The 24571-nt window shown below is 45.0% G+C and overlaps 1 protein-coding gene across 2 annotated transcripts; it reads right to left on the reverse strand.

The window, feature by feature from the left end:
* Window positions 1-19198: 19198 nt before the first annotated feature.
* Window positions 19199-23096, reverse strand: LOC124003494 (E3 ubiquitin/ISG15 ligase TRIM25-like). 2 transcript variants are annotated; one of them, XM_046311780.1, is made up of 4 exons: window positions 22508-23096; window positions 22163-22264; window positions 21882-22020; window positions 19199-20847 (listed from the first exon to the last, which is right to left on the reverse strand). In XM_046311780.1, exons 1-4 carry the CDS (start codon window positions 22811-22813, stop codon window positions 20288-20290), a joined length of 1107 nt encoding a protein of 368 aa, XP_046167736.1. In that variant the 5' UTR covers window positions 22814-23096; the 3' UTR covers window positions 19199-20287. The 2 variants fall into 2 exon arrangements, with proteins under 2 accessions (XP_046167736.1, XP_046167737.1); XM_046311781.1 differs by having other exon boundaries at window positions 19199-20844; window positions 22508-23093.
* Window positions 23097-24571: the final 1475 nt, after the last annotated feature.

Below are 24571 nucleotides of genomic sequence, written 5' to 3' on the forward strand. Positions count from 1 at the left end.
GTTTTTTGAACATTTGTAAAAATGTCAAACAACCTGTTTTTGCTTTGTCATTATGGGGTAATGTGTGTAGATTGACACAGGGGGAGAAAATGATGTAATCAATTTTAGAAGGCTGTAACGTAACAAAATGTGGAAAAAGTAAAGGGGTCTGAATACTTTCCGAATGCTCTGTATGTAGGAATTCACTCAAAACAGTGTGGCTTTGAACCTCCGTACAGTCCTATGCACTAATCACAACTAAAGATGCCAAAAGATGAACGTCCAACAGGATGAACAGACAAGACACTAGAAATCTGCATTATTAGACTACATATGCATTATTCATTACTGAAGAGGAACATAACGAACAAGGTTGGAACAGAAGAAGATGGTCAAACAAGTGACGAATGACAAAGAGAGAGGATCAAGGAACTCAGAATCCGGGAACGTTTGGGTGAGGCAAAAGAATAAGAGTGAGATGTCATGAAGATTTACATGAAAACAAACGGTGGTTTATGACAATCCACAGCCTAAACTCCAAAACAGGGTCAAAACAAAGGCGATGAACAGCAACTGAAGAAGAACAGGGACAAATGAAGAGGAGGATTGTGAAACAGAAGAGTTGGAAGGTCTCTGAAAGAGTAAGGACCTGCTGGTGTAGAGCTTGGCCTTCACTGTCTGCACCAGCTCTGAGTTGATGAAGTTCTGCAGGTGGCAGACATGGGAAAACACCTGGGCCAGGTGTCTCCCAGGATAAATAGACCTCTTCCACATTCATGGAGGAGACTCTCTCCTGCAGACACCTGTTGTAGGCACAAAGAGGAAGAGAGTTAGATCAAAGACCGATGTCACCAGAAGGTTTGAGCTCTTTGGGCCATAGAGCCCATCTGTTATGGGGTTAAACACCAAGAGCACCCACCCAGGAAGAGAGGATGATAATTTTCTAATTGAACAAAGGGAGAGCATGACCATAAGTCTGATTCATTGTAATCTTCACCTCACACTGTTGGGGTTAGTAATCTCCAAATAGCCACTTTGGATCATTTTCAACATTGTTAAATGTCCGTACGCCACCACAGAGTTAGAAGTCCATAGATTAAATAAAAATGCACTCGATTAAGTATGTGATACATTGATGCTGTCCCCCATGTGTTGGCTACAGTTCTGAGGAGTACAGTTCAGATGAGTCCAGTCCACTGTGACAGAGAGGTGATCAGTGTGGACAACAGCCTGACAGAGTAGTGGGAAAAGGGGCACACAAGGGCAGTAAACATACAATTGCAGCAAATGGCAAATTGAATCCACTGCATTAACCACCACGTCTAACCAAGATGGTGGATACTGTTCACCCCAAGAGTTCAGAGTCTCTATATTTCAATATGAAGTGGCACCAATTTGGGAAGTGAGGGATGAGGTAGAATTTAACAGCTATGGGGCAGTTTTGGGGCTTGAGGTTTTACAGCATGAGATTAGGTCTTAAAATATTTTAATTGATTTATTTTAGGGATTGTGGAGAGGGTTTAAGGGCTTAAGGTAGAGCTTTACACAGAACCCAAACCAGCTGCGCGCATGTGCCATCATGCATAAATGTATTTTGTCCCCCTACACCAAACGCGATTACGACACGCAAAGTTAAAATATCAAAACAAACTCTGAACCAATGACATTAATTTGGGGACAGGTCGAAAAGCATTAAACATGTATGGCAATTTAGCTAGTTAGCTTGCACTTGCTAGCTAATTTGTCCTATTTAGCTAGCTTGATGTTGCTAGCTAATTTGTCCTGGGATATAAACATGGAGTTGTTATTTTACCTGAAAAGCACAAGGTCCTCTACTCCGACAATTAATCCAAACATAAAATGGCCAAACGAAACATTTCTAGTCATCTCTCCTCCTTCCAGACTTTTTCATCTTTGAACTTATATGGTGATCAGCATCTAAACTTTCATAGTATTACCACAACTACCGGCAAAACAGTTCGTCTTTCAATCACCCACGTGGGTATAACCAATGAGAAGATGGCACGTGGGTACCTGCTTCTATAAACCAATGAGGAGATGGGAGAGGCAGGACTTTCAGCGTGACCTGCTTCAGAAATAGAAAGGAGTTCTATTTTAGCCCTTGGTATCGCAGACGCTCGTTGGCGCGCGCGCGAGCAGTGCAATAATTGAATAACATGTATTTCAAAATGTATTTTGTGACGCACGCGACGTGTCCGGTCTGGTCAGCATGTTAGGGTTTGAGCGAGGGATGTTAAGGTTCGACACGGGGCCTAAAACAACAGAGTGACCCACTACCCACGGGTGCATGGCCATGGTGGTGAGTTTGGTGTAGATGTCTTTGCAGGGTGCGTCTGCCGTGTTGCAGGTGAAGGCCTGTGGAGGGGGCATCTTGTGCTTCCTACAGAACTCCAGAGGGGTGAGGGAGTAGAGCATAGTAGGACATATGCTCTTCGCTAATGATGTTTTGACGCTGAGAGAAAAAAGGAGGGTGAAAAATGACTTCAAACATAAAGTTGACCAATACCGAGAGGAATTCCAAAAAGTTTAAAACAGGCAGTAGACTGGATTATTTGGAGTGGCGTGGAGTTGTTCAAATGTTTCTTCCATCCAGGGACATGTTCCTTGCCACCGACTTACAACTTACTCTTTGAGGGAATGAAGGAATGTTGACACTGACCGTGAGGTTTCTCCCGAGGAAGGCGAGGGAATGAATGAATGTTGACACTGACCGTGAGGTTTCTCCCGAGGAAGGCGAGGGAATGAATGAATGTTGACACTGACCGTGAGGTTTCTCCCGAGGAAGGCTTGCAGGAAGCCTCTCTTGCCACTGCCGCTGTCCCCGAAGACGTTACAGCGGAACACACTGCGCTGGGTCTGCTTCTTCTGCAGGTCAATCTTCTTGTCCCTCATCACTGTAGAGTGGAGAGGACACACACACACTGCGCTGGGTCTGCTTCTTCTGCAGGTCAATCTTCTTGTCCCTCGTCACTGTAGAACGGAGAGGACAATCTTCTTGTCCCTCGTCACACACACTGCGCTGGGTCTGCTTCTTCTGCAGGTCAATCTTCTTGTCCCTCGGAGAGGACACACACACACTCACTGTAGAACGGAGAGGACACACACACACTGCGCTGGGTCTGCTTCTTCTGCAGGTCAATCTTCTTGTCCCTCGTCACTGTAGAACGGAGAGGACACACACACACTGCGCTGGGTCTGCTTCTTCTGCAGGTCAATCTTCTTGTCCCTCATCACTGTAGAACGGAGAGGACACACACACACTGCGCTGGGTCTGCTTCTTCTGCAGGTCAATCTTCTTGTCCCTCGTCACTGTAGAACGGACTGTAGAGCGGAGAGGACACACACACACTGCGCTGAGTCTGCTTCTTCTGGACACACACACACTGCGCTGAGTCTGCTTCTTCTGCAGGTCAATCTTCTTGTCCCTCGTCACTGTCACACACACACACTGCGCTGGGTCTGCTTCTTCTGCAGGTCAATCTTCTTGTCCCTCGACTGTAGAACGAGAGGACACACACACACTGCGCTGGGTCTGCTTCTTCTGCAGGTCAATCTTCTTGTCCCTCGAACGGAGAGGACACTGTAGAAATCGGAGAGGACACACACACACTGCGCTGAGTCTGCTTCTTCTGCAGGTCAATCTTCTTGTCCCTCGTCACTGTAGAACGGAGAGGACACACACACTGCGCTGGGTCTGCTTCTTCTGCAGGTCAATCTTCTTGTCCCTCATCACTGTAGAACGGAGAGGACACACACACACTGCGCTGAGTCTGCTTCTTCTGCAGGTCAATCTTCTTGTCCCTCATCACTGTAGAACGGAGAGGACACACACACACTGCGCTGAGTCTGCTTCTTCTGCAGGTCAATCTTCTTGTCCCTCATCACTGTAGAACGGAGAGGACACACACACACTGCGCTGAGTCTGCTTCTTCTGCAGGTCAATCTTCTTGTCCCTCGTCACTGTAGAGCGGAGAGGACACACACACACTGCGCTGAGTCTGCTTCTTCTGCAGGTCAATCTTCTTGTCCCTCGTCACTGTAGAACGGAGAGGACACACACACACTGCGCTGGGTCTGCTTCTTCTGCAGGTCAATCTTCTTGTCCCTCATCACTGTAGAACACACACACTGCGGAGAGGACACACACACACTGCGCTGAGTCTGCTTCTTCTGCAGGTCAATCTTCTTGTCCCTCGTCACTGTAGAACGGAGAGGACACACACACACTGCGCTGAGTCTGCTTCTTCTGCAGGTCAATCTTCTTGTCCCTCGTCACTGTAGAACGGAGAGGACACACACACACTGCGCTGGGTCTGCTTCTTCTGCAGGTCAATCTTCTTGTCCCTCATCACTGTAGAACTGCGCTGAGTCTGCTTCTTCTGCAGGTCAATCTTCTTGTCCCTCATCACTGTAGAACGGAGAGGACACACACACACTGCGCTGGGTCTGCTTCTTCTGCAGGTCAATCTTCTTGTCCCTCATCACTGTAGAACGGAGAGGACACACACACACTGCGCTGAGTCTGCTTCTTCTGCAGGTCAATCTTCTTGTCCCTCATCACTGTAGAACGGAGAGGACACACACACACTGCGCTGGGTCTGCTTCTTCTGCAGGTCAATCTACTTGTCCCTCATCACTGTAGAACGGAGAGGACACACACACACTGCGCTGAGTCTGCTTCTTCTGCAGGTCAATCTTCTTGTCCCTCATCACTGTAGAACGGAGAGGACACACACACACTGCTCTGAGTCTGCTTCTTCTGCAGGTCAATCATCTTGTCCCTCGTCACTGTAGAGCGGAGAGGACACACACACACTGCGCTGAGTCTGCTTCTTCTGCAGGTCAATCTTCTTGTCCCTCGACACTGTAGAACGGAGAGGACACACACACACTGCGCTGGGTCTGCTTCTTCTGCAGGTCAATCTTCTTGTCCCTCATCACTGTAGAACGGAGAGGACACACACACACTGCGCTGAGTCTGCTTCTTCTGCAGGTCAATCTTCTTGTCCGTCGTCACTGTAGAGCGGAGAGGACACACACACACTGCGCTGAGTCTGCTTCTTCTGCAGGTCAATCTTCTTGTCCCTCGTCACTGTAGAACGGAGAGGACACACACACACTGCGCTGGGTCTGCTTCTTCTGCAGGTCAATCTTCTTGTCCCTCATCACTGTAGAACGGAGAGGACACACACACACTGCGCTGAGTCTGCTTCTTCTGCAGGTCAATCTTCTTGTCCCTCATCACTGTAGAACGGAGAGGACACACACACACTGCGCTGAGTCTGCTTCTTCTGCAGGTCAATCTTCTTGTCCGTCATCACTGTAGAACGGAGAGGACACACACACACTGAGCTGAGTCTGCTTCTTCTGCAGGTCAATCTTCTTGTCCCTCGTCACTGTAGAGCGGAGAGGACACACACACACACTGTTAAGTTTATACAGCAAATGAAAGTATATGAATGAATGCTTTATATGCTGTGGATGTCTTTAGTCCTGTGCAGAATGTGCTTTCAGTAAGAGTAACTTCGTCCCTCCTCTCTAGATAGAGAAGTTAATACAACATGAAGTTCTAACACACAATGTTTACAGGTTGGCTGTAGACTAGAGCTTACAGCTAACTTTGGTATAAGTCATCTTTGTCTTCTATACTGTTAACTCAAATACAACAAGGTTCCAGTTTAACAACGTTTACTCAACAGTATTAGCACAATGCATGGCGGCCATTGCACTCAGGCCAGGTTCATCTACAACGAGACTCCTGCGCAGGCGCACTAATGACAGAGTGATGGCACCGTAATAACAAAAATGTAGGGATACTTAAAACATGAATTTAACAAACTCCTACTTTTCTTTAGAGACAAATAAAACATCAACAACATAATTAAAATGTCCCAAGTATTATTTAAGTTACCCATTACAGATGGGTTGTGTGACAAAGTTTTTATTTGTATTACCCAAGCTGTCACTGTCATGTTTTGTCATTTATTATCTTGTCTTGTCCCTGTGCTTCCCATTCTATTCGTTTCCCTCTGCTGGTCTTATTAGGTTCTTTCCCTCTTTCTATCCCTCTCTCTCCCCCTCCCTCTCTCACTCTCTCGCTCTCTCTTCTCTCTATCGTTCCGTTCCTGCTCCCAGCTGTTCCTATTCCCCTAATCAATCATTTAGTCTTCCCACACCTGTTCCCGATCCTTTCCCCTGATTAGAGTCCCTATTTCTTCCTTTGTGTTCCGTTCCTGTCCTGTCGGTTCCTTGTTTAGTATTCACCGTGCTGTGTTTGTGTATCGCCCTGTCGTGTCGTGTTTTCCTCAGATGCTGCGTGGTGAGCAGGTGTCTGAGTCTGTCTGGTTCAAGTGCCTTCCCGAGGCAACCTGCTGTTCACCTGCTGTTCAAGTTCGAGTCTCCAGTTTGTCCTCGTCATATCGAGTGAAAGTTGTGTTTTTTTGTTTGTATTGACTTTACTGGATTAAAGACTCTGTTTTCGCCAAGTCGCTTTTGGGTCCTCTTTCACCTCCATGACAGAAGGAACCGACCAAGGAATGGACCCAGCGACTTCAGACGCTCGTTACACTGCCGTCGAGATCCAAGGAGCCATGCTCGGCAGACACGAGCAGGAATTGTCTGCTGCTCGCCATGCCGTGGAGAACCTGGCCGCTCAGGTTTCCGACCTCTCTGGACAGTTCCAGAGTCTACGTCTCGTGCCACCTGTTACTTCCTGGCCTGCCGAGCCTCCAGAACCTAGGGTTAATAACCCACCTTGCTACTCCGGGCAGCCCACTGAGTGCCGCTCCTTTCTCACGCAGTGTGAGATTGTGTTCTCTCTCCAACCCAACACATACTCTAGAGAGAGAGCTCGGGTTGCTTACGTCATTTCACTCCTTACTGGCCGGGCTCGAGAATGGGGCACAGCTATCTGGGAGGCAAGGGCTGATTGCTCTAACAAGTTCCAGAACTTTAAAGAGGAGATGATTCGGGTTTTTGACCGTTCAGTTTTTGGTAGGGAGGCTTCTAGGGCCCTGGCTTCCTTATGCCAAGGTGAACGGTCCATAACGGATTATTCTATTGAGTTTCGCACTCTTGCTGCCTCTAGTGAGTGGAACGAGCCGGCGCTGCTCGCTCGTTTTCTGGAGGGACTCCACGCAGTGGTTAAGGATGAGATTCTCTCCCGGGAGGTTCCTTCAGATGTGGACTCTTTGATTGCTCTCGCCATCCGCATAGAACGACGGGTAGATCTTCGTCACCGGGCTCGTGGAAGAGAGCTCGCATCAACGGTGTTTCCCTGCTCCGCATCGCAACCATCTCCCTCCTCTGGCTCAGAGTCTGAGCCCATGCAGCTGGGAGGGATTCGCATCTCGACTAAGGAGAGGGAACGGAGGATCACCAACCGCCTGTGCCTCTATTGCGGAGTTGCTGGACATTTTGTTAATTCATGTCCAGTAAAAGCCAGAGCTCATCTGTAAGCGGAGGGCTACAGGTGAGCGCAACTACTCAAGTCTCTCCATCAAAATCTTGTACTACTTTGTCGGTCCATCTACGCTGGACCGGTTCGGGTGCTACATGTAGTGCCTTGATAGACTCTGGGGCTGAGGGTTGTTTCATGGACGAAGCATGGGTTCGGAAACATGACATTCCTTTCAGAGAGTTAGATAAGCCTACGCCCATGTTCGCCTTAGATGGTAGTCATCTTCCCAGTATCAGATTTGAGACACTACCTTTAACCCTCACAGTATCTGGTAACCACAGTGAGACTATTTCTTTTTTGATTTTTCGTTCACCGTTTACACCTGTTGTTTTGGGTCATCCCTGGCTAGTATGTCATAATCCTTCTATTAATTGGTCTAGTAATTCTATCCTATCCTGGAACGTTTCTTGTCATGTGAAGTGTTTAATGTCTGCCATCCCTCCCGTTTCTTCTGTCCCTACTTCTCAGGAGGAACCTGGCGATTTGACAGGAGTGCCGGAGGAATATCATGATCTGCGCACGGTTTTCAGTCGGTCCCGAGCCAACTCCCTTCCTCCTCACCGGTCGTATGATTGTAGTATTGATCTCCTTCCGGGGACCACTCCTCCTCGGGGTAGACTATACTCTCTGTCGGCTCCCGAACGTAAGGCTCTCGAGGATTATTTGTCTGTGTCTCTTGACGCCGGTACCATAGTGCCTTCTTCCTCTCCGGCCGGGGCGGGGTTCTTTTTGTTAAGAAGAAGGACGGTACTCTGCGCCCCTGCGTGGATTATCGAGGGCTGAATGACATAACGGTTAAGAATCGTTATCCGCTTCCCCTTATGTCATCAGCCTTCGAGATTCTGCAGGGAGCCAGGTGCTTTACTAAGTTGGACCTTCGTAACGCTTACCATCTCGTGCGCATCAGAGAGGGGACGAGTGGAAAACGGCGTTTAACACTCCGTTAGGGCATTTTGAGTACCGGGTTCTGCCGTTTGGTCTCGCCAATGCGCCAGCTGTTTTTCAGGCATTAGTTAATGATGTTCTGAGAGACATGCTGAACATCTTTGTTTTTGTCTATCTTGACGATATCCTGATTTTTCTCCGTCACTCGAGATTCATGTTCAGCACGTTCGACGTGTTCTACAGCGCCTTTTAGAGAATTGTCTCTACGTAAAGTCTGAGAAGTGCTCTTTTCATGTCTCCTCCGTTACTTTTCTCGGTTCCGTTATTTCCGCTGAAGGCATTCAGATGGATTCCGCTAAGGTCCAAGCTGTCAGTGATTGGCCCGTTCCAAGGTCACGTGTCGAGTTGCAGCGCTTTTTAGGTTTCGCTAATTTCTATCGGCGTTTCATTCGTAATTTCGGTCAAGTTGCTGCCCCTCTCACAGCTCTTACTTCTGTCAAGACGTGTTTTAAGTGGTCCGGTTCCGCCCAGGGAGCTTTTGATCTTCTAAAAGAACGTTTTACGTCCGCTCCTATCCTCGTTACTCCTGACGTCACTAGACAATTCATTGTCGAGGTTGGCCATGCTTCAGAGGTAGGCGTGGGAGCCATTCTATCCCAGCGCTTCCAGTCTGACGATAAGGTTCATCCTTGCGCTTATTTTTCTCATCGCCTGTCGCCATCTGAGCGCAACTATGATGTGGGTAACCGTGAACTGCTCGCCATCCGCTTAGCCCTAGGCGAATGGCGACAGTGGTTGGAGGGGCGACCGTTCCTTTTGTCGTTTGGACAGACCATAAGAACCTTGAGTACATCCGTTCTGCCAAACGACTTAATGCCCGTCAAGCTCGTTGGGCGTTTTTTTTCGCTCGTTTCGAGTTTGTGATTTCTTACCGTCCGGGTAGCAAGAACACCAAGCCTGATGCCTTATCCCGTCTGTTTAGTTCTTCTGTGGCTTCTACTGATCCCGAGGGGATTCTTCCTTATGGGCGTGTTGTCGGGTTAACAGTCTGGGGAATTGAAAGACAGGTTAAGCAAGCACTCACGCACACTGCGTCGCCGCGCGCTGTCCTAGTAACCTCCTTTTCGTTCCTGTTTCCACTCGTCTGGCTGTTCTTCAGTGGGCTCACTCTGCCAAGTTAGCTGGTCATCCCGGTGTTCGAGGCACTCTTGCGTCTATTCGCCAGCGCTTTTGGTGGCCGACTCAGGAGCGTGACACGCGCCGTTTCGTGGCTGCTTGTTCGGACTGCGCGCAGACTAAGTCGGGTAACTCTCCTCCTGCCGGTCGTCTCAGACCGCTCCCATTCCTTCTCGACCATGGTCTCACATCGCCCTAGACTTCATTACCGGTCTGCCTTTGTCTGCGGGGAAGACTGTGATTCTTACGGTTGTCGATAGGTTCTCTAAGGCGGCACATTTCATTCCCCTCGCTAAACTTCCTTCCGCTAAGGAGACGGCACAAATCATTATCGAGAATGTATTCAGAATTCATGGCCTCCCGTTAGACGCCGTTTCAGACAGAGGCCCGCAATTCACGTCACAGTTTTGGAGGGAGTTCTGTCGTTTGATTGGTGCGTCCGTCAGTCTCTCTTCCGGGTTTCATCCCCAGTCTAACGGTCAAGCAGAGAGGGCCAATCAGACGATTGGTCGCATACTACGCAGCCTTTCTTTCAGAAACCCTGCGTCTTGGGCAGAACAGCTCCCCTGGGCAGAATACGCTCTGCTTCGCTTCCTTCGTCTGCTACCGGGTTATCTCCGTTTCAGAGTAGTCTGGGTTACCAGCCTCCTCTGTTCTCATCCCAGCTTGCCGAGTCCAGCGTTCCCTCCGCTCAAGCGTTTGTCCAACGTTGTGAGCGCACCTGGAGGAGGGTGAGGTCTGCACTTTGCCGTTACAGGGCACAGACTGTGAGAGCCGCCAATAAACGCAGGATTAAGAGTCCAAGGTATTGTTGCGGCCAGAGAGTGTGGCTTTCCACTCGCAACCTTCCTCTTACGACAGCTTCTCGTAAGTTGACTCCATGGTTCATTGGTCCGTTCCGTGTCTCCCAGGTCGTCAATCCTGTCGCTGTGCGACTGCTTCTTCCGCGACATCTTCGTCGCGTCCATCCTGTCTTCCATGTCTCCTGTGTCAAGCCCTTTCTTCGCACCCCCGTTCGTCTTCCCTCCCCCTCCCGTCCTTGTCGAGAGCGCACCTATTTACAAGGTACATAAGATCATGGACATGCGTTCTCGGGGACGGGGTCACCAATACTTAGTGGATTGGGAGGGTTACGGTCCTGAGGAGAGGAGTTGGGTTCCGTCTCGGGACGTGCTGGACCGTTCACTCATCGATGATTTCCTCCGTTGCCGCCAGGATTCCTCCTCGAGTGCGCCAGGAGGCGCTCGGTGAGTGGGGGGTACTGTCATGTTTTGTCATTTATTATCTTGTCTTGTCCCTGTGCTTCCCATTCTATTCGTTTCCCTCTGCTGGTCTTATTAGGTTCTTTCCCTCTTTCTATCCCTCTCTCTCCCCCTCCCTCTCTCACTCTCTCGCTCTCTCTTCTCTCTATCGTTCCGTTCCTGCTCCCAGCTGTTCCTATTCCCTAATCAATCATTTAGTCTTCCCACACCTGTTCCCGATCCTTTCCCCTGATTAGAGTCCCTATTTCTTCCTTTGTGTTCCGTTCCTGTCCTGTCGGTTCCTTGTTTAGTATTCACCGTGCTGTGTTTGTGTATCGCCCTGTCGTGTCGTGTTTTCCTCAGATGCTGCGTGGTGAGCAGGTGTCTGAGTCTGTCTGGTTCAAGTGCCTTCCCGAGGCAACCTGCTGTTCACCTGCTGTTCAAGTTCGAGTCTCCAGTTTGTCCTCGTCATATCGAGTGAAAGTTGTGTTTTTTTGTTTGTATTGACTTTACTGGATTAAAGACTCTGTTTTCGCCAAGTCGCTTTTGGGTCCTCTTTCACCTCCATGACAGTCACTGAGTGCCTTTAGGAGCACAAGACCGAATTCTCCCTTTTTAGACTAGAATCCGCTGGATTCTCTGTGCTTGAATAAGTTCCTTGATGCTGCTAATCTCAAAACGAAGTCATTTCTCTGTGACAGACTTGGTTGACTTGACAGCATCAACTAAGGAGTAGTTGTCAGTGACACAAACTAAAGGTAGAATGTGCAGTTTTGCCTCACCAGTGGTAGGTTCCGAGAACAGAGTTGCAAAAAAATATAGCATTGTCAATTCCATCCGCAAGAGCAAGGGTTTCTCCAGCAAGTGTGCTTCGGACAACCCTTCTGATCCTCTTTGACTGCCAACAGATGGGTGAGAATCTTCCTCCTTCACCCATTAACACGATTAGATGTCCACCTTGTGTGCCTCCATCTGTAAGGTGCCCTAGGGAAGCATCACTGAAGACAACTAGTTTCAGAGTCATCTTTTCCAACATGCTGAAACTTTAGTCACTTGTTGTGATTTCAGTTTACGAACAACTGTGTTTGCCTCATGAATGGTTTGTACAGTGGCATGTTTTGTGTTGGATGCCAAGTTGCAGCCATCAAACATTACATCAGGTCTACTCTGTCTAGCAACCCATAGAATTTGACCCATCTTTGACCTCAATTGATCAACTTCAATTCCACAGAGAAGGGAATTCCTTTGTACGGCTCTTGAAGAATCCATGTGGATAGATTGAAGGTTCTTGATATAGCTCTCCTGTTGCATCAGTATTGTTAGGTCAACTGTAATAAACTCCATGCCAACATAACAAAAATGATCATGCTCCTCACGGCCGACCTGGAAAACAGCTTTGAGGTGTGGAATCACAGTTGAAGCAAAGGTCTGTGAGCCACCCCACATGAAGTCATCAACATGACAGGCAACTACTCCAGTCACATTGCAGTCTTGATCAAGCCAATAGAAGCCTGCAGGATCCACTTGTGACATGTTTCCACCTGTACTCAGCATTGTTGCCTTGACTTTGTTGTACCAGTAGAGTGATGCATCTGCCAGGCCGTTTCCACGGTGTTCCTTCACTCTTAGCTTCAGGCGGAGGTTGGATGTGAATGTCCCTTGACAGCTCTGTTCCCTGCAAAAATGCAGATTTGATGTCTATGGAATGAAGTTAAATTTCTTTTTCTGGCAGATCACTGTCAGCAGCAATCTGAGTGAATCTGAGGCGCATGTCGGTGAATATTTTTGGAGTTCTTAGCAGCCAGCTCCTCAAAACCTCTAGGCACTAGATGAGCTTTTGGTACTATTCCAGGTAAGGATTCTTTAAAGGGCACACACCCACCTTGTTGAGACACATTTTGGGCCAATGTCTTTGACTTCCTCAAACACTCAAATTTTCCTCCAATTACTGAGCTCTTCTAGCTTAGCTGGGTCAAATGACATGTCCTTTGTTTCAAGTACGTCATCATTTTGAATGTAATGCTGTTTTTCTCCATTTTCCATTGGTTCAATTCTCAGCTTATGTGACAGTTCAGCTGACCCTGTTGTACCATGAAGTGTAGCTGGTACTGAGTACTGCAAGTTGTACCAGTTCTGGTGTTTTCCTTTGGCTTTTCCTGCTCGTCCAATGACGGTTGCTGTATGTGGAACACCACATTCTTGGTCCATGTATTTAACAGTTTGTTCAGTTTTCAGATGGGAACAACCATGTTGGCTTAACACATGTGGCTGTGGTTGAATGTTTTCCTCATTTGAACGCTCAACAGTATTACCTGTGTCATGGTTGAAGGTCTCTGCTTCATTTCCTGTGTCAGGTTCAGTGTCCATATCCTTGGATGTGACATCTGGTACAGTCGAAGTTGGAAATTTACTTACACTTAGGTTGGAGTCATTAAAACTCGTTTTTCAACCATTCCACAAATTTATTGTTAACAAACTATAGTTTTGGCAAGTCGGTTAGGACATATACTTTGTGCATGACACAAGTAATTTGACCAGTAATTGTTTACAGACAGATTATTTCACTGTATCACAATTCCAGTGGGTCAGAAGTTTACATACACTAAGTTGACTGTGTCTCTAAACAGCTTGGAAAATTCCAGAAAATTATGTCATGGTTTTAGAAGCTTCTGATAGGCTAATTGACATCATTTGAGTCAATTGGAGGTGTACCTGTGGATGTATTTCAAGGCCTACAAACTCAGTGTCCCTTTGCATGACATCATTGGAAAATCTAAAGAAATCAGCCAAGACCCCAGAAAAAAAATTGTAGACCTCCACATGTCTGGTTCATCCTTGGGAGCAATTTCCAAACACCTGAAGGTATCACGTTCATCTGTACAAACAATAGTACGCAAGTATAAACACCATGGGACCACGTAGCCGTCATACCGCTCAGGAAGGAGACCGCGTTCTGTCTCCTAGAGATGAATGTACTTTGGTGCGAAAAGCGCAAATCAATCCCAGCACAACAGCAAAAGGACCTTGTGAAGATGCTGGAGGAAACAGGTACAAAAGTATCTATATCCACAGTAAAATTAGTCCTATATCGACATAACCAGAAAGGCCACTCAGCAAGGAAGAAGCCACTGCTCCAAAACCACCATAAAAAAGCAAGACGACGGTTTGAAACTGCACATGGGGACAAAGATCGTACTTTTTAGAGAAATATCCTCTGGTCTGATGAAACAGAAATAGAACGGTTTGGCCATAATGACCATTGTTATGTTTGGAGGAAAAAGGGGAGGCTTGCAAGCAGAATAACACCATCCCAACCCTGAAGCAAGGGGGTGGCAGCATCATGTTGTGGGGGTGCTTTGCTGCAGGAGGGACTGGTGCACTTCACAAAATAGATGGCATCATGAGGGAGAAAAATTTGGAGGATATATTGAAGCAACATCTCAAGAAATGCGTCAGGCAGTTAAAGCTTGGTCGCAAATGGGTCTTCCAAGTGGACAATGACCCCAAGCATACTTCCAAAGTTGTGGCAAAATGGCGTAAGGACAACAAAGTCAAGGTATTGGGAGTAGCCATTAGAAAGCCCTGACCTCAATCCCATAGAAACTTTGTGGGCAGAACTGAAAAAGCGTGTGCGAGCAAGGAGGCCTACAAACCTGATTCAGTTACACCAGCTCTGTCAGGAGGAATGGGACAAAATTCACCCAACTTATTGTGGGAAGCTTGTGGAAGGCTACCTGAAATGTTTGACCCAAGTTAAACAATTAAAGGCAATACTACCAAATACTAATTGAGTGTATGTAAACGTATGACCCACTGGGAATGTGATGAAAGTTAAAATAAATCATTCTCCCTACTATTATTCTGACATTTCACATAAAATAAAAGTGATGATCCTAACTGACCTAAAACAGGGAATTTTTTACTAGGATTAAATGTCAGGAATTGTGAAAAACTGAGTTTAAATGTATTTGGCTATGGTGTAAGTAAACTTCCAACTTCAACTGTAGGTAATGCATGTATTATAACTGTTTACTAGTATTATTGCTGATCATCAAGATGTGCATCTCCCACGGGGAGTTAACAGTCTACCCGATACAATTCAAAGCACTCTCAGTTTGAGAAAAGTGCTTCATAGGCTGAATAGACATTATTAAATCTATTTACTAAACACAGAGGTTCCAGGAAGCTTTTTTACGTACCACCTGTGGAAACTCCTCGCTGACCAGCAACATGATCAGGGAAGTCTTCCCCACCTTGGCTGTTGGAAAAAAAGACAAAGAGGATGTCATACTGGCTCAGTGTCACGCCTGGCAATGAGACTCTTCTCCATTCTAGAATTGACAGAGGAAAAGGGTATTTGCTCATCCCCACTTTCTATTGCATTGTTATGTGTACATAAAGTAACTGTTTTAGAAGTGCAGCCTGTCATATGCATTGTTTCTCTGCACATTTCTACCATCAGATGGCAAGCCTCTTTATGCTTTGTACAAATTGGCAGTCTGTCTCTGTGCTTCACACACACGGTGAGATAGTGATGCTGCGGCAGTGAAATATTCTATCCCTCATCTCCTACACCAAGTTGCCTCCCAAATCTAAGACATGAGCATTGGCTCTAAACCCATTCGTGGCCAGACAGAGCTACTTGACAGCTTACTAAATCACAATTGGGCTTTGCTTTAGAAGGGAAGAGAATTGAATTTGGCAAATGTGAAAGATAGAGCCCTTTGTCGCTGTATAAACAAAACAATGCATTCAGAAAGTATTCAGACCCCTTGAATTTTTCCAGTTACAAAAATGTCTTAAACCCCCCCCCCCCCTGCTCAATCTACAAATAATACCCAATAATGACAAAGCAAAAATAGGTATATACATGTTTGCAAATTTATTACAAATTTAATGTCATTTTTTAAAAATTACAAATAAAAAAAATGACATATTACATTTACATATTCCGACCCTTTATTCAGTACTATGTTGAAGCACCTTTGGCAGCAACTACAGCCTCAAGTCTTGGCACACTTGTATTTGGGGCATTTCTCCAATTCTTCTCTGCAGATCCTCTCAAGCTCTGTCAGGTTGGATGGGGAGTGTTGCTTCACATCTATTTTCAGGTCTCTCCAGAGATATTTGATTGGGTTCAAGTCCGGACTCTGGCTGGGTCACTCAAGGACATTCAGAGACTTGTCCCAAAGCCACTCCTGTGTGGTCTTGGCTGTGTGCTTAGGGTCGTTGTCCTGTTGGAAGGTGAAACATCGTCCCAGTCTGAGGTCCTGAGCACGTTTTCATCAAGGATCGCTCTGTACTTTGCTCCGGTCATTTTCGCCTAGATCCTGACTAGTCTCCCATTCCCTGCTGCTGAAAACCATCCCCACAGCATGATGCTTCCACTACCGTGCTTCACCGTAGGGATGGTGCCTCCCTGACCAAGGTTTCCCTACCAAGGCCCTTCTCCCCCGATTGCTCAGTTTGGCCAGGCGGCCAGCTCTAGGAAGAGTCTTGGTGGTTCCAAACTTCTTCCATTTAAGAATGATGGAGGCCACTGTGTTCTTGGAGACAGTCAATGCTGCAGAAATGTTTTGGTAACTTTCCTCAGATCTGTGCCTCAACACAATCCTGTCTCAGAGCTCTACGGACAATTCCTTTGACCTCATGGCTTGGTTTTTGCTCTGACATGCACTGTCAACTGTGGGACCTTATATAGACAGATGTGTGCCTTTCCAAATCATGTCCAATCAATTGCATTTAACACAGGCGGACTCCAATCAAGTTGTAGCAACATCAAGGATAATCAATGGAAATAGGATGCACCTGAGCTCTATTTCGAGTCTCATAGCAAAAGGGTCTGAATAGTTATGTAAATAATGTATGTTTTTTAATTTTTTTATATATTTGCAAACATTTCTAAAAACCTGTTTTCGTTTTGTCATTATAGGGTATTGTGTGGAGATTGCTGAGAATTTATGTAATCCATTTTAGAATAAGGCTGTAACATAACAAAACGTGGAAAAAGTCAAGGGATCTTAATACTTTCCAAAGGCAGTGTATAAGAAACCCTGTTATAAGAGAGAATTATGTGCCAAAAGTATGTGGACGCCTGCTTTTCGAACATATCACTTCAAGGGAAAATGAATCCTCCTGACCCGTCAAGTAGAAGCCAACAATCTCACCCACCTTCCGACACTAATAGTCTGTTCCCTATCAGATGACCAGCGGGAGAAGTAGACATCGCTGCTGCCTGCTTTGAACGGTGAGTTCTCGTCATTTAGAGGATTTCAAAGAGTTGGAAAATGACATGCTGTTGGTTTCCTCCTTTCACCTTCAATGTGGATAACGCTCCCACTGACCTGCAACTTGAGTTTACCGACCTTCAGTCTGATGCAGTGATTGGAGAACTATTCAAAACAATGTCACTGATGAGATTCTATGCATCTCGCTTAACAAAACTTTCCAAAGATTAGGAGTCATGCTCAGAAGATGTTTGTACTGTTTGGGTCAACCTATGCATGTGAACAGACATTTTTAGTGATGAATTATAACAAGTCAAGGCACAGATCATCTCTTACTGACTCTCTCTGCAATCCTGCGCAAAGCAACGTCAGAAACTACACCTGACTTCACTGCTCTAGTCAATGCCCATCAGAGACGTCACCCCTCACACTGATTGAGTAGTTTAAATGTAATGTTGAGCTCTCTCTCTTTCCTGTGTTTTTGTGCATACCCGTTAACAAGAGTTCTGTCCGTGGTGCTGAATGCACCGTGTACTTTTCCCTCTGTGTAGTTCATTGCATGTTTAATAATGAAAATACCTACCAAAAGGAGAACATGAATGTGGTTCATTTCTGTGCATGTTTAAAAAGTTAAGTAGCATATCTGGACGTGATTTACAGTAGATATGTGTAAACACAGTCATACACATGATGTATTATCCTGTAATATGAATCTGGCATGCAATGGCAAAAATATATTCTAATGTGGCCCTCCATGGAAAATAATCCCCAGGCCTGGTCTAGAATGCAATTTTATGCTGTAGCGTTAAGATTTCCCTTCACTGGAATTAAGGGGTCTAGCCCGAACCATAAAAACAGCCCCAGATCATTATTCCTCCCCAACAAAACTTTACAGTTGGCACTATGCATTCGGGCAGGTAGCGTTCTCCTGGCATCTACCAAAACCCAGGTTCGACCGTCGGACTGCCAGATGGTGAAGCGTGATTTATCACTCCAGAGAAGGCGTTTCCACTGCTCCATAGTCCAATGGCGGCAAACTTAAAACCATTCCAGTCGACGCTTGGCATCGCGCATGGTGATCTTAGGCTTGGCTGCTCGGCCATGGAAACCCATTTCATAAAGCTCCCGACAAGCAGTTTTTGTGCTGACGTTGCTTCCAGAGGCAGTTTGGAACTTGGTAGTGAGTGTTGCAACTGAGGACAGACGATTTTTACGCGCTTCAGACCTCGGCGGCCTCGATTTCATGGCTGAGTGCTTGATTTTATTCACCTGTCAGCAAAGGGTGTGTCTGAAATAGCCAAATCCACTCATTTAGAAGTGGTGTCCACATACACTTCATGGCCAAAAGTATATTTCAAGTGGACAGGTGCTACCTAGGTGAGAGAGTGAATGTTTTGAACACATTAACTAAAGCTGACATTTAGCTAGGGCAAACTGAATTTTTATTTCACCTTTATTTAACAGATAGGCCAGTTGAGAACAAGTTCTCATTTACAACTGCAACCCGGCCAAGATAAAGCAAAGCAGTGCGACAAAAACAACAGAGTTACACATAAACAAACGTACAGTCAATAACACAATAGAAAAATGTACAGTGTGTGCAAATGTAGAAGAGTAGGGAGGTAAGGTAATAAATAGGCCATAGAGGTGAAATAATGACAATTTAGCATTAACACTGGAGTGATAGATGTGCAGATGATGATGTGCAAGTAGAGATACAGGGGTGCAAAGGAGCAACAGGATAAATAATATGGGGATGAGGTAGTAGGGTGTGCTATTTACAGATTGGTTGTGTACAGGTACAGTGATCGGTAAGCTGCTCTGACAGCTGATGCTTAAAGTTAGAGAGGGAGATATAAGACTCCATCCAGCATCAGTGATTTTTGCTATTTGTTCCAATCATTGGCAGCAGAGAATTGGAAGGAAAGGCAGTCGAAGGAAGTGTTGGCTTTGGGGATGACCAGTGATATACCTGCTGGAGCGCTACGGGTGGGTGTTGCTATGGTGACCAGTGAGCTGAGATAAGGCAGGGCTTTACCTAGCAAACACTTATAGATGACCTGGAACCAGTGGGTTTGGCGACGAATATGTAGAGGGCCAGCCAACGAGAGCATGCAGGTCGTAGTGGTGGGTAGTATATGGGGCTTTGGTGACAAAACGGATGGCACTGTGATAGACTGCATCCAATTTGCTGAGTAGAGTGTTGGAGGCTATTTTGTAAATGACATCGCCGAAGTCAAGGATCGGTAGAATAGTCGGTTTTACGAGGGTATGTTTGGCAGCATGAGTGAAGGAGGCTTTGTTGCGAAATAGGAAGCCGATTCTAGATTGCTTAGATATCAACGGCTTAGATAAAGGCAAACCATGCATTGATATGACAAACTGCCTGTCCACATGACTTATTTGTCAACCTCACAGCAGATGGTAAATAGCCAATGTCACTTGGGTCTAAACATCAAATTGTTAAGGATACTAGCTAGATAGCCATGTTATGACACTACTAGCTGAGTAGTGTGTAGTGTAGTTAACATCATGGTGTGTGTATGTGGTAATGTAATGTTAGCTATAAAACTGGATGAACCTAGTGGAACACAGCTAGCTAGATCACGTTATTCCTCCGAGTCCTTTCCAACCTATCAGCATTACTCGCTCCTCCAGCTGGCTGTCATGCATGCAGGTTCGAGCTTGACAGTAAAACAGAACTACGGAGTAGACCAAAACAAATCCACTAACGCTCTCCCACCAGTAATATTCTGACGTCCTTCCGCATCTTCACCACTGCTGAAGACCAAATCTGCAAATGCGTTCATGAAATCATTTATGTTCTCGTGTGGTTTAATACAGCCAGCGTTCCGCTATGTGGCCTGGCTTACGTTTGCATTTTCCCAGTTGCGCTTCACCAACATAAACCTAGTAAATGCCCTGGACCCAAACGGGTCCTTTGAAAGAGTTAACCTCTCAGACATAAAGCGTAGCTGCTGAGGTTGACATTTATATTATTAGTCTGCACACAAACTTGAATGTTATGACCGCGCAAGCTAGCCTGAACATGAAATTACGACCCGCCTCCAACGAGGCGAGCGAGGAGACAAATATTGTACAGCTACTATAACAACGCAAAACGTCATACACTCTTTGGGTGAAATAAAAAAGCAACATTAAAACTATGGGTGATTGTCATTTTATTTTGACCTCTAATAGGAATATTGTGCTAAATATATTAATGACTAAATATGTTATTTTATTAATCTCACTCATAAACAGACAACTCTTGATGTTGTCCCCCTCCTCACATATCCTTATGACACCCAAGGAGGAAAGGACAGAGCATTGTTTAGCTTCAGCCCAAACAGCCAGAACACTGGCCTCACTGGCTCTGTGAATCCCTCCTCCACACAATGCAGCAGAGTCTGACTGTCAGACAGGCTATAAAATGACAAGGTCCCATTCGTCACATCCAGAGCCAGTCTAACGATACTGGGGCAGCCATGTTTGATAAACTCCTCTATGTTATCGTGCCAGTAGCACAGCTTGTTCCTGCTCCACTCCAGGCACCAGGAGTTGGCTGTGCGACCCAGCTGATCTCTGCGGCCGATGCTGAGGTAGGAAACCCCGACGGCCCAGCCCACGCTCGCCGACGTATCCACGTCCCAATAGTGGCAGCCTTCGCTGAACTCCTGCTCTGCCATCCACTGGCTGATGTCAAAGCGGCCGTCATGGCATGCGGAGGACGTCCTCTTGGTCACCACTTTGTGCTCATTGGGTAGGAAGGTCAGGCTCCTGTGGCCTAGGGCTGGGTTGAAGGTGAGCCAGGAGAAGCTGACCCCAGGCAGGGGATGGGGTGGAGGGGCAAAGCCTGCTGACAGACATGGACAAAATGTGAGATTGAAGTCATTAGATGAACACAGTCAAGTTTATCAGCCTACTATATCTGACCATGATGGAACAAATGACCTAATTGTCATACTTCAGTAAAAGTAAAGGTACCGTAAAACAAAACAAAAATCCCCCCAAAAACTATTTGTTTCATTAGTTCTTTGTTGACAAAGTCCCACAATGTTTGCTTGTCAGCAATCAAGTTTTCAAGATATGTAACTTTCAAAATACCAAAATCCTCCCTGTATGATGCATTTTGCAAATACCAAAATATTGTTTTTGGGTGGAGTGTTCCTTTATAATAGAAAATGACTGAAGTAAAAGGGAAAGTCACCCAGTAAAATAATACTGGAGTAAAAGTCTAAAAGTATTTGGTTTCAAATATACTTAAGTATCTAAATTAATAGTAATTGCTAAAATATACTTAAGTATCAAAAGTAAAAGTATAAATCATGTCAAATTCTTTATATTAAGCCAACTAGACAGCACAATCTTCTTGTTTTTTAAATTACGGATAGCCAAGGGCACATTCCAACGTCATTTACAAACGAAGCATTTGTTTTTAGTGAGTCCACCAGATCAGAGGCAGTAGGGATGACCTGGATTGTTTTCTTGATAAGTGTGTGAATTGTACCATTTTCCTGTCCTGCTAAGCATTCAAAAGATAACCAGTACTTTTGAGTGTCAGGGAAAATGTATGGAGTAAAAATTACATTATTGTATTTAGGAATGTAGTGAAGTAAAAGTAAAAGTTGTCCAAAACATTAAAATTTAAGTACAGATACCCCCCAAAACTACTTAAGTAGTACTTCAAAGTATTTTTATTCAATGACTTTAATCCACTGGTATCTGATGTACTCTAATTCAACAGATGTCTTCGAATGGCTATACTGTATATAGGCTACCCCATCTAGTGGTTGATTGGTGAAAACAGCACATTATATTTACAGTATTCAGTACATTATATGGAATAATATTCAAATGAGACTCAAGAATAGGACAAATTCTACAGTCTACCTTCAGCCCGGTGTCTGTCATTTGAAGGAGGGGAGATAGGCAACTCCTGAACCCGACCATCATGGGAGGCTGGGACATCTGGACATCTGTCATCTGTCACTTCTGAGCTTGAGTCATTTATAACAACAGGGGCCTCCATCTATATGACAAGATAACACAACACAGGAGCATGAAAATTAACTTTAAAAAATATGATCTTTAAAAAATATGATCTTTAAAAAAGAAAACCAACTAAGGAGGAAGTTGCAACCTACTGTAAATACTGTATCTGGAAAGTTTACCTGTTGTTGTTGAATAGTACTTCCCAGCTCAGATGATCTGTTGATATCAGTCTGTTGTGAGTGTGAGGCCACACATTCTTCAGCTTTATCCTCTTTGAAGTCCTGACAATTATATAATGTAATATTATATAATACAATTAAACTATTTCTACTAATTGATAACTACTATAAAGTTATTTATAGTTGTGCACTTGTTTATGGTAAAAAAAAAACATTTTTAAAGTGAATCCTCCAAACTGATTTATTCCTATTTAAAATTCCGTGTTATTATGTAGCGCCGTTGATCGTGACAGGAGTCAATAAGCATACTCTGTTCATAAAAAAATAAATAACGTTTTAACTTACCACTTCCATGTCATGTCCTTTTGTAAATTCTTCAGTGGATACAAAACGTTTATGTTCGTAATGAACATTCACGATGTTACAAAGTAGAACATTTTTATTCAGTTTAACACCTGTTCGAATTTTTCCTCTGCAACCGGGACAATCCTTCCTCGTCTTCGCTCTTCCAAGTAGATAATCCTCTAAACATTTCATACAATAACTGTGGCCACAAGTTAAAGTCACCGGATCAGTGAAAATGTCAAAGCATATTGAACATGTGAGACATTTTCCTATATCTGTAAGAAGTTCTTCATGTAGCAACGCCATTGCGGTTCGGTGGGTAGGCTAGAATGCCTGAATTGAAACCGAAAGTGCAGTAAGGGAGGGTACAGTAAAGCAGATTGCAAATTTTCCGAACGGGATTTTTCCTCTCGAATATTTTTTTAACCTAATTAATAAACAACACCAATGAATTATCTCTCTCTTTCTGTGTGAGTGTTTGAAAGCACGGAAATACAGTGTGTCTGTGTCTTGTCATATGTTAATCAATGCAGCAGTAGGCTTGTCCTGTATAACGTCTGTTGGTTGTATTTGTCACACCCTGATCTGTTTCACTTGTCTTGTGATTGTATCCACCCCCTCCAGGTGTCGCGTATTTTCCCTGGTGAATATATCCCTGTGTTTCCTGTCTCTCTGTGCCAGTTCGTCTAGTGTGTTTTTCAAGTCAACCAGCGGTTTTCCGTACTCCTGCTTCTATTCTCTTTTGCAGGTCCTCCCGGCTTTTGACCCTTGCCTGTTTTCTGGACTCTCTACCTGACCATTCTGCCTGCCCTGACCCGGAGCCTGCCTGCCACTCTGTACCTCCTAGACTGTGAACTGGTTTTGACCTTTTGCCTGTCCATGACTATTCTCTTGCCAACCCCTTGTGGATTGTTAATAAAATAACCCCAACCCCTTTTGGATTTGTTAAATAAATATAAGGACTCAAACCATCTGCCTCCAGTGTCTGCATCTGAGTCTCGCCTTGTGCCCCTATAGTATTATAATTGTTAAAAAGTTAGACACTTCCAAGACTGCCATTTTTCTGGTTAATATATTCACTCACCTCAAAACTGTATATAACCATAACTTTCTCTCCTACTGAAAGCATAGCTGCATTGCCACCTGATTTTATTTTTTTGTCCAAACTGGTATTCTCAAGTGTAGGATGTGCAGATCACCCTCCTTTTCTGTTTTAAAGTTTCAGTGCAGTCAACAACGTGATTTAAATGTGCTTTATATATATTTCCACACTAAATGTTTGGAGTAGTACTTTGCAGTTGTGGAAATTATAATTATGCCCCTTCAGTGTAAGAGCTGTTTTAAAAGACAGCCTGAAATGTCTGCCTGTTTTGGTGGGATGGAGTTTTGGCCTGGCTGGTGTCATCACCACGTGGTAAATGAGTTAATAGACCAATAAGAGTTCCAAACCTCTCTACCAATAACAGGTAGTTTTCAGTTTTCCTCTCCCACTCAGGCCACTCCCAGACAGTCCTAGCATAATTGTTGACCATTTTAATAGAAAACAATCATAGTAAGGGACATAATTGCTATCAGAAAGGATTTGATATTGTTATAAAAACAGCTGCATTGGACCTTTAAGGTAATCAGAGTGGTCTTACGTTGGACCTTTAAGATAATCAGAGTGGTCTTACATTGCACCTTTAAGATAATCAGAGTGGTCTTACACATTTGGCACATCTTTCACATTGTGTTCACTTTCCCCTTCACAATATTTCCCTCATTGTACATTTTCCATGATGTCAATGTTACAGTTGCCCCCCTGTTGACTTCATTGCCTTGGTTGTCTCACTTCCGAGTTGAAAGTCAGGCAGTGATTTATTGACTAGTACTGAAGTTGAACTGCTAAACCCCTGCATTTGTGGTTGAATTCTAAGACATTTGATGATAATTCTATATCTGTAAAGTGACTATGAAAGTGATCCTCATTAGACATAATTATATTCGGGTTACAGTACAAACACCCTAGAATAAGACAACAACACACATATCACCCATGTCACACCCTGACCTAACCAAAATAAT

Source organism: Oncorhynchus gorbuscha, linkage group LG18 (assembly GCF_021184085.1).
Source record: "Oncorhynchus gorbuscha isolate QuinsamMale2020 ecotype Even-year linkage group LG18, OgorEven_v1.0, whole genome shotgun sequence".
Taxonomy (NCBI): Eukaryota; Metazoa; Chordata; class Actinopteri; order Salmoniformes; family Salmonidae; genus Oncorhynchus; species Oncorhynchus gorbuscha.

Bases quoted from the DNA above. Each gene is read 5' to 3' on its own strand.
- LOC124003494 (XM_046311780.1), bottom strand. From the start codon at position 22,813: ATGGCGTTGCTACATGAAGAACTTCTTACAGATATAGGAAAATGTCTC. The intron at 22,021-22,162 runs GTAAACTTTCCA...CTTGTCATATAG, and splicing joins GTACTATTCAACAACAACAG to ATGGAGGCCCCTGTTGTTAT. The intron at 20,848-21,881 runs GTAGACTGTAGA...CATGTCTGTCAG, and splicing joins TGACAGACACCGGGCTGAAG to CAGGCTTTGCCCCTCCACCC.